The sequence below is a fragment of the Festucalex cinctus genome, chromosome 1, assembly GCF_051991245.1.
Source record: "Festucalex cinctus isolate MCC-2025b chromosome 1, RoL_Fcin_1.0, whole genome shotgun sequence".
NCBI classification, from domain to species: domain Eukaryota; kingdom Metazoa; phylum Chordata; class Actinopteri; order Syngnathiformes; family Syngnathidae; genus Festucalex; species Festucalex cinctus.
Genome location: NC_135411.1, coordinates 30,932,407 through 30,943,014, shown reverse-complemented (window position 1 = coordinate 30,943,014; position 10,608 = coordinate 30,932,407). Strand labels below are relative to the sequence as shown.

General features: G+C 40.6%; 1 protein-coding gene, 1 long non-coding RNA gene and 1 pseudogene across 3 annotated transcripts in view; 2 read left to right on the top strand and 1 right to left on the bottom strand.

Annotated features, from left to right (window-relative positions):
* LOC144023015 (uncharacterized) overlaps window positions 1-378 on the top strand; it is a 1,984-nt gene extending 1,606 nt beyond the window's left edge. The window contains exon 2 of the long non-coding RNA XR_013284475.1: window positions 1-378. This exon is cut by the window's left edge and continues 523 nt beyond it. This is a non-coding gene — a long non-coding RNA (uncharacterized LOC144023015).
* Window positions 379-1,895: 1,517 nt separating this feature from the next.
* LOC144023309 (immunoglobulin kappa light chain-like) lies at window positions 1,896-8,568 on the bottom strand (annotated as a pseudogene). Its single transcript, XR_013284525.1, has 4 exons — window positions 8,420-8,568; window positions 5,015-5,481; window positions 3,988-4,022; window positions 1,896-2,338 (listed from the first exon to the last, which is right to left on the bottom strand). The product of XR_013284525.1 is annotated as an immunoglobulin kappa light chain-like (transcript).
* A 424-nt stretch (window positions 8,569-8,992) lies between these two features.
* aatka (apoptosis-associated tyrosine kinase a) overlaps window positions 8,993-10,608 on the top strand; it is a 34,114-nt gene continuing 32,498 nt past the window's right edge. Inside the window, exon 1 of the mRNA XM_077528474.1 lies at window positions 8,993-9,282. Coding sequence (XP_077384600.1) covers window positions 9,201-9,282 — 82 coding nt within the window. The 5' untranslated portion in view covers window positions 8,993-9,200. The remainder of the gene's footprint in view (window positions 9,283-10,608) is intronic.

Sequence of the window (10,608 nt, the reverse complement as noted above, 5' to 3'; positions counted from 1 at the left end):
TACGTCATTTTTCATCATGCGTTGAGGATTAATCTACGAGTGAGGCAGAGTTGTGCAGTTGTTTACATTAATGTGAGTTTATATGTTAATATATTTCTTCGAGGGTGGACCGTATTTTGGATTATGACTTTGCTTGTATTCAATTCTTGGACAACCATCAAGTGTAAAACTACTTAAATATTTTGCTGTCAGCATATTCCTGAAAATACATCTCACAGACCTGGGATTGTTTAAAAAAAATGAAAAATATACAAGCTAGAGTAGGCTTATGTCTTGTATTGTCATGTCATTTTTAGCCACTAGAGTGCAGCATACGTGCAATTCTCAAAAGATAAAGAAAAGACTGTCAAGGGAACTTGCTCACTTGATAATGTACTGAGGAATTTGGAGTCAAGCCTTTCATTATATTTGAATGAAGACTAATATAATCTGAATTTCAGCGACCCGTTTGTTTTGAGAACGACCTCCTGGCAATAAAGGGGATACAAACAAGTGTCATCTGTGAGTCTATTTAACAAACACATAAATGTGCACATTAAATTTGTAAAATGTCATACAAACATGTACATACTTAGTACTGAGTTAGTTTTAGCGTTTACCATTGAAAGATATGTTTTTATAAATAACTCTTTTGATGAAACCCTCTATTCATTTCTAAAATAATTTAATAAAAACATTTTACCCTTATTTTTTCACAATTGATCAATTACGAAACAAGATGTATTATATATATATATATATATATATATATATATATATATATATATATATATATATATATATATATATATATATATGCCCTGCGATTGGTTGGCAACCAGTCCAGGGTGTCCCCCGCCTACTGCCCAGAGCCAGCTGAGATAGGCGCCAGCAGCCCCCGCGACCCTTGTGAGGAATAAGCGGTCAAGAAAATGGATGGATGGATGGATATATATATATATATATATATATATATATATATATATATATATATATATATATATATATATATATATATAGAGAGAGAGAGAGAGAGAGAGAGAGAGAGAGAGAGAGAGAGAGAGAGAGAGAGAATCTATTCATTTATCCATCCATCCTCTTGACCGCTTATTCCTCACAAGGGTCGCGGGGGGTGCCGGCGCCTCTCTCAGCTGGCTTCAGGCAGTAGGCGGGGTACACCCTGAACTGGTTGCCAGCCAATCGCAGGGCACACAGAGATGAACAACAATCCACACTCACAAGCACACCTAGGGACAATTCGGAGCGCCCAATCAACCTGCCATTCATGTCTTTGGAATGTGGGAGGAGACCGGAGTACCCAGAGAAGACCCACGTGAGCATGGGGAGAACATGCAAACTCCACCCAGGAAGGCCGGAGCCTGGACTTGAACCCGAGTCCTCAGAACTGGGAGGCGGACATGCTAACCACTCGATCACCATGCCGCCCTTTATTAAATTAATATATGCAAATATTTAAGAGGTCCATTCATGTCGTATTTGCTAAGCATTTTTCATCCAATATTGTTGAGGCCTTCCCATTGTAAGGCTTTGCTTTATTAATGGTTGTTGTGAATGCAAAATGTGCATGTATAAACCAATTGCATTGCTCATGAATGATTCAGAAATGTTCAAGATTTGCTAGATTAATTAATGTTTTATAAAACATTGTCATAGTATTTTTGAAAGACTAGGCTTGAAAACGTTTTAATCAATAATAAGAAAAGAACGAAAACACACACACACACACACACATAGAAACGATTATATTATTGTCTGAGCAGTATGTCCATCGTGATCAGTTACATGTGCAAGCAAGATGATCATTTTAGGAGACAGTCACTTAGGATGCACAAAACAACAGTTTGGACAAACTGCAGTGCACCAGTGAGGAAAAGGAATGTATTGTAAGTCCTAAAACTGTTGCTGTCAATTTTTATTGAAGAATTCCGAAACAATCTAGTAAGAATACCAGATAGAAAAAGTAAACAAACAAGCATGCAAACACATCATTGCTACAACCTGTTCCGCACGCAACCTTAACAAACACTGCCCATCTAAGTCGCACACTTGACCTTGCTGATGGTGTTTTGAGCAGACTTGGAGCCCAAAGACACTTTACAAGTGTAGGAGGTGTCTGCATTCCATTCAGACATCTCCATGGTCAGGTGGCTGCTGATTTTGTAGGTGCCGTCTGCTTGTCGCACGGAGGTGACCACGCCGCCACTCACCGGGACGCCGCGAGCCAGCCAGGTGACGTCTGCATACGGGGACGACTGAGAGGCCACGTAGACCAGCGTGGACTGTAACTCTGTGCTGGACGGGGGAAAGATGGTCACCACGGGGGGAGCAAGATCAGAGCCTGGAGGAACAAGAGACATTTGGTTAGATAAGTAGTCGGGATGGGCGAGTAGGTATCGGTATCGGGCCGATACCAGCCTTTTTTCAAGTACTCGAGTACTTGTGACGCAGACGAGTACAACGACCGATGGCAGAGGGGGAAGACGTTACGTGAGTCCTCCTTGCCTGTAACTGGCGCTAGCTTGGAGCAGGTTTCACCAAAACTTCACCGGTTTAGAAATACTTCAAAATTGTGAATCTTAAACTAAAAGAGCATTTTTGTGTTTTATTTTGAGCGTTAATACTATTGAAGAGTGACTGTGCTGTTATTAAAGGAAATATGTCAAAATTAAAGGAAATATATTTGTTTAAAAGTGACTTTTTTTTTATTTGTCAAAATGTACTACTGGTATCGGCAGTTGGTATCGGTATCGGTGAGTGTATCGGTATCGGTGAGTATTGAGGTTCTGAGTATCGGTATCGGTCTGGAAAAAAAAGTGGTATCGAACAACCCTAATAAGTAGTAAAAAGTGCAGTACATCAACATACTGTTGAATACCACAATGTGCATTCATTTACAGAAAACATGATACCCAACAAAAATGGAGCCACCCATTTTGGGCACCACAGTTTGGAACCCAACCTCGAATGAACTAAACAGGTAGCCATAAATTAAAGCTCAACTTTAAATTGTAAAGTGTAAAGAGTGTTCGCCCTGAACACGCCACAGTTTCTTATGTTTTTTTTGTTTGTTTTTTAAAGACATATTTTTGTGTATGAACTAAATATGCCACATAATAAATGTAATGCTATTATGGAGAGCAAACCATATGAACACAAATGTAGTCACCATGAACACGAAATAAATAAAATGGAAAACAACAAAACAATAACTACATGCAATTATTACACTGTGCCCCTGCATGGCAAAAGTAACTGCACTATTAAAATGAGTTTAGTTTTTAAAAAAATTAAAAATTACATAACCCATTCCTTATGAGGAATGAGCGGTCAAGAAAATGGATGGATGAAAAACTACATAAGTAGAATAATGACTAAATATTAGAACATACAGTAAATAAATGCTAGCATGCATAGCAAAGTCAAGCATATTATTAACATAAATTTAGGCAGCATCAAAAAGTACAATATTTAAAAAAATAAAATTATGGCATATAATAATATAATTATAATAATTATTATCTTTTAATTGACTGAAATCACACTACTACTATATCATCATCATAAAAAGTACCATTGATACAATTCACAAAAAAGCAATGATAATAGGTTCACATAACTAAGTAAATATGGTTTTGCTCATAACAAAGCAAAAACACTGATAATATGAATATTGTCATATAGTAAAAATAATGTTTGAAAAATCCATACTTTACCATGGATATCAAAGGTAAAAATAAAAATGTACAGTATACAAAATTGTAACTAAATAATATACAAAATAAATGAAAAAGCTGGAAAACTGAACATTTGTATCTTTTTTTTTTTTTTAGATGTGTAGCTGATCATTTTCTTTAGATAAGATTGACTTTCAAGTGAAAAATAAAAGCTGAAATTAAAAAAAGAGCAATCCTTGTTCAAATGTATTCAACTAGACATTTAGTAGTTGAAATAATGCAGTCCAATTTGTGATGAATTCAAAGTACTCACTTGTCACAAGCAGCTTGGTGCCTCCTCCGAATACCACAGCCATTCCATTTGTGCTCACGCGCGTACAAAAACTGAAGTGACTGAAGAAGACTCCACAAAGGTCACGCTTGGGCAGCTTCATAAAACTGGCTTTTAATCCCAAAACATCCATCCATCCATTTTCTTGACCGCTTATTCCTCACAAGGGTCGCGGGGGCTGCTGGCGCCTATCTCAGCTGGCTCTGGGCAGTAGGCGGGGGACACCCTGGACTGGTTGCCAACCAATCGCAGGGCACACAGAGACGAACAACCATCCACACTCACACGCACACGCACACCTAGGGACAATTCAGAGCGCCCAATTAACCTGCCATGCATGTCTTTGGAATGTGGGAGGAGACCGGAGTACCCGGAGAAGACCCACGCGGGCACGGGGAGAACATGCAAACTCCACCCAGGAAGGTCCGAGCCTGGACTCGAACCGGAGACCTCAGAACTGGGAAGCGGACGTGCTTAATCCCAAAACACTGATGTGAAAATCCACCTTCGTCTATTAACTCCCCGTCGTTGTTGGTTCAGTCAAGTAGTCATTGTGGTGAAAACGTCCTTCAGACTGGTATCGTGAAGGGCAACCCTGCAAGAGCAACATGTTGGCCAATTATTAAGGACAATGCATTCAGACATCACATTTTCAATTTAAATTCATGACCTGCATTCGATCTTGATGACTACATAGGCCTACAGTAGCTTTTACAATAAATTTAACGTGTGTGTGTTTATTATTGTTGTCCATTTTACTGTAATGTGGTGGGCGAGCTATTCCAGATGGGTAAGAAGTGGTGAACATGCTTGACTGGCTACCAGTCAATTGGAGAGCACATAATGATAATGACAACCAACCATTCATTTACATTCATACCTTCAGGCTATTGAAAACCTTCAATGAACCTAAAATTCATGTTTTTAGGACTGCAAACGCTATAAGCCAGATGCTTACATGCCGGCTCAACACAAAGCAGAAGTAAAAAGTTTCTGGCCCTGCATAAATCACTGTGATACCGCTACACTAGCAGAGCTGTCCCATGTGCTACAGTAATACACAGCAGAATCGCCGGCCTGTGCCTGCTGAATGATTAACTGGTAATCTATACTGGAGGACACTTTTGCGCCGAAACGATTTGAAGAGAATCCTGTTGCAAAGCTAGGTGTGGAGTATGAATAGTAATAATACAGAATAAACTGAGGAGCATCTCCATTTATAAAAAACTGACATCAGCCCTGTCATGTTGCAGTTGAGCACAACCTCATGTCCTGCAGGAACCGTCAGGACCGCGTCGCCATCTGTCCACGGACACAAAACAACTAACTGTCGCCCAAATCCAGCACGAGGAGGAGAAATGCCAGAGAGAGACTCACAAGCCAGAGCGACAATGAGAAGGCAGAGGATCCCCAGCATTGTGTCGATGATGAGCGGTGAGGGAACGTCAGTACAGGGCACTGGAAGAGACCCGCTGCCTTTAAAGGAGACAGAGAGGAAGTTTAAGAGGGGCTAGGAGGGGGAGGGGGAGCTGCACGTGTCACTGATCTTTTATCTTGCATCATTGCTTGATCACATCCATCCGTTGTCTTCTGATTATGCAGGGTCATCTTGGCCTAAGCATGGAAGCTCAGACTTCCCTCTCCCCAGCCACTTCATTCAATGCTTTCATGGGAACCTGAGGTGTTCCTAGGCCAGCCGAGCGATATAGTCTCTCCAGGGTGTGCTGGGCCATCCCCAGGGCCTCCTTCTGTTAAGACATGCAGAGAATCTTACCTTCTCTGGACATTGAAGACAAATCTTCCAGCTCAAAACAAAAATTGCCCATTATAAAGCAAAAGCCCAATGATTTTTAAGAATATTCTTTGGAAATCATTCATCTTATCAAAAGGATTTGTAATCATTTCAAGGTTATCATGAGTCAAAGTTGTCCACCTTAAAGCAAAAATCCAATTGTTGAATGCTTAAATCCCAAAGTGCCCGTTCAGAATAGGAATTTTTGGTTTTCAGGGATATTCATTGCAAATTGCCATTGTTAAAGGAAACAAATTCCATTAATTTCAAGGTTAGGTATAGTAAAAAAAATAAAAAAAATAAAAAAATCCAACCCTAAGAAAAAAATCCTACTGATTTTCACCAAGAATCTCACTGATTGTCAAGCACACCCTTGATGACTATTCCATCTCAAAGAAAGAATCTCATTGGTTTTCAAGGATATTCTTTGGACATTCATCTCAAAGTAAGAATCCAAATGACTTTTTCAGAATCCCCAGCACAGAGTGCTTCAGCGGTTGAACATGTGCCTTGTCATGTCAACAAACCAACCTAATTATTTAAAGCTAGAATTGTACGTACTGACTTTTAGGTAGCTGGAGCGCATGTTGTTAGGTCAACAACCATCCATTTCATTTCATTTTCTTGACCGCTTATTCCTCACAAGGGTCGCGGGGGTTGCTGGCACCTATCTCAGCTGGCTCTGGGCAGTAGGCGGGGGACACCCTGGACTGGTTGCCAGCCAATCGCAGGGCACACAGAGACAAACAACCATCCACACTCACACGCACACCTAGGGACAATTCGGTGCGCCCAATTAACTGCCATGCATGTCTTTGGAATGTGGGAGGAGACCGGAGTACCCGGAGAAGACCCACGCGGGCACGGGGAGAACATGCAAACAGGTCAACAACCAATCATCTTCAAACATTCAGCGATTTTTTGTTTTGTTTGCTCATCTCAAAACAAGAGAATCTTGTTAATTTGAGGATATTTATTGCAAATTGGTCAATATCAGTACAAGAACCCTGTTGGATTTCAGGGATATTGAAGGCAAGCTGAACAGGTGTTGATTTTTATTTTTTTTTTTAATCTAAAAAAACCTCAGACTTTCAGGGACTATTTGTCCATTTTCGAAGCAAGAAGCCTGGGAATTGTCTAATTTGCCACAGTATTAATGCTTCACTTTGTTTCTATGCAATGCCCTCATACACACCAGAATGTGAGTTACTTACTGTACATTTCTACTGTCACTGTAACGATGGGCCATGCAGGCGGGGAGGCAATGAGAGCTCAGCGTGATTTGAGAGAAGTGAAACTTGACCGCTTCATTTGCGTGGACTCAAGGAGGAGGAGAGAAAAAGGCTGCAGGTGCATCCTGGGAAAGCAGCGAGTCCACGCTTCATTAACCGGGCGCAAAGACTCAGTTTTCACTTGCGTCTCTCCGCCTCATCTCACCGCTTTCATGTGACTAAAAGGCAATGAAACCTTTACTCTTTTTGTCACGTCAACTAATGCACATAAGGTGAAATAATGACCATAATAATAACCACACACTGTGCTCACACATTGATTCACTAGTCCTCAAGAGAAAGTAAACCAATATTGCATCGGATAGGAGTAAATGATTTCTAAATCATTGCTCTAAAAGTATTTATTTATTTATTTGCCACATATTTCACATTCCACTTTTTTTTTTTTTTAAATAATTGTGTCTTGATATAAAACACCTAGTAGCAAATAAATAAGTACATTGAGAAGCTCCCTCAGTGCAGGCACTTCTTATTATAAGGTAATACACAGCAAGTTTTGTTGAAGTCTGAAGAACCATGAACAGTGCCCTGATGCCTCATTTTGAATCACAAAAAATATATATAATTGGACCACAAAAATTATTTTATTTTAATTTAATTCTGTTATACCATCCATCCATTTTCTTGACCGCTTATTCCTCACAAGGGTCGTGGGGGGTGCTGGAGCCTATCTCAGCTGGCTTTTGTGCAGTAGGCGGAGTACACCCTGAACTGGTTGCCAGCCAATCACAGGGCACAGTGAGATGAACAACCATCCACACTCACAAGCACACCTTGGGACAATTCGGAGTGCCCAATTAACCTGCCATGCATGTCTTTGGAATGTGGGAGGAGTTAATTCTGTTATAGTAATACCATAAAAAAATAAACCAGTAGTAGTCTTTTCACAATTTAAATTTCAGTTAATTTTTAGTTATTATCACGTGTGTCAGTTTCAAGTTATATCATTGACTGTTACCGTCATTGACCGTGACGGGAACAAAAGTAAATATCAGAACTTTGAGTGTTTTTTATTTTTGTTTTTTATTTTACTCCTCCCTTCATTCGAGATCTATCTATATCTGTATTTTCTACTCTTTACTTTTTCAAAGTAGGCTCGTTATTTTTCTCAAACAAACAAACAAACAAACAAGTAAACAAACAAACAAACAAACAAACAAACAAACAAACGAACAAACAAACAAAGTATATTAAAAATTAAAAACCCACTGCTTCTCAATTCAGAGTGTCAGTACTTTTGCCACCTCGTTTCCTCATACAAATGAGCATTTCCTTAAACAAATATTTCAGTTCAGACTTTACCACTGCGTTAGTATAGGTTCCAACTTACGTAGCCACCAACGAAGGAACACAACATTATTGACCGTCGCGAACCGAGGACCAATATGTGCGACACGTGACATCATCACTTCCGCATGCCGCGAGCGAAGAAATCCCACACGAAAGGCGACCGCAAGCAGGATTCCTCCAGCGCAAAGCTGCGCCAGCCAGCTGCTCCAAAGTCAAAAGTTCCACGAAAAGACACGCGTTTACCTGTCGTCAAAATAAAAGCATCAAATTCATAAGCTTGTTGTAACTCTTTTATTTTGAAAGTTCAATTAGCGGCGATATTTGTCGTAAATGTGTGAACTTGACAGTGGCGCAGGACGTTCCGCTGCGAAGCTCGAACGCAGACGAGCATCGTCGGTCCTTTTTTTTTTTAATTATTATTGTTGTGATTTTGAATGAAACAAACCAGCCGGCAGTCAGGCTCGCCATGACAGGGAAAAAGAAGCGAGACATTGCCTGATCTTGAGGGATTTATTTACAAATATATGTTGCTCATTTGATCGGTGTGAAGAGATCAGATTGACGATCAGGTGCGCCGTAAAACGTGAAGAAAAGAGGTTTAAAAAAAAAAAGAAAAAAGAGAAAAAAGACTGGTGACCATACAGATGTGCCAACGCGAATATGAGTGTCCACGTCTGCCTCCACATCTTTGAGGGGGACAATCTTGCTGCGCACCTTCAAAGAAGCTGGACTCTGAATCGGCTTCATTTTGTAATTTAATTAGTCCTGTCCTTTTTAAAGAAATAATTACCTTCTATAGGCTGTTTTGTCTCCGGGGGAGGATGCGCTTAACCCTGCATGTGACTGTCATGTCGTCAGCGTTTTTCAATCCCAGTTTTGCCTTCAGCTCTCACTTTGACACAGGTAAGGGTCAAACACGACCATTTGGAGGATGCATGCATATTTTCAAGCTCGTGTGTGGGAAGTGGCACAGTACCATAGTGGTCGGCATGTCTGCCTCACAGTCGAGAAACAGATTCGGCTCAGACCCTTCATGTTTGCAGTTGACACTTTTCGGGTCCTCTGGCTTCCTCCCACATCCCCTAAACATGCATGTTCGGTTAAGTCAGCAAATCGTCCATAGAATGTCTGAAAGCTTCTTCATCTATGTGACCCGTGATTGGCTGGTGACCGGTCCTGGGTGTACCCCGCCTCAGTCAGCTGGGGTAGGCTTACCGTGACCCTAATGCGGACTCTAGAAAATGGATGGCCACTGTGTCAGTCCTCAAGGAGGTTTAACACGGAGTGTGATACTTTGTAGATGGATATATGACAAGTTGACTGTGTTGTGCTATGAAACGTCCTCGCAAGACACATAAATGCAGTGCACATGTGTGAATCGTACATGCAGGTGTTTGTGTGCTGTGTGTGATGGACCCTGAAAGTGCTGCAGAATAAAATTGTAAACAGGACAGAGAGCGATTCCCTGCACTGTGTGGGCCAAGTGTGCTGAGCATACAAATGGCGGCCAGAGCGGTGCCGCTTCAAGTTTCAAGCTTCAATCTGTCCTGTGTGGATCTATATATATATATATATATATATATATATATATATGTTTTTTTTTGTTTTTTTTTAATGTGACTCAAGCAACACCTTATCTGTAGTTCCCTGTTGACCATATTTGGCCAATCTGTCTAGGTTTCTTTCCTAATGGTGTCACAAGCATGACTAATTGCCTGGCTGTGTGTGAATCATTGTTTTTACTGGTGTTCACTGGTGAACACTGTTTGTGTTCAAATATCCGTTGCTTAATTAAAGCATCAAAGCACCACCACACAGGTGTTAATTGTGGCTTAAGACGGTTTTCATTTTGTCAGCAGTAGCATGAAGCTAGCGGATCAAAGGATAATACAAGTTGTGTGGTTGTTTTAAAATCACAATGTGTAATTGTCTGTTTTATGTGTAGTTTGACAGCGAGCATCAATTGGAAGTGACAGCGTGAAGCCTATTTTATGAAAAATTGTTCACTATCTGTCAAATTGTTGCTTGTTGCGAAGTGTTGTGAAGTCGAGTCACGCTCACCATCCAATGCTCATCTCAAGTTTATGCTCGCGAGCCAAGGCAAAAAAAGTGAGACGGCGGTTGGGAATAGTTAGCCAGCTAGCTTACTAGCTAGCTAGCCAGAAGCTATGTAGCTGGGCTAACCGACCAATGATTTATTTACAGAATCAACAGATGCAAAAACCGACC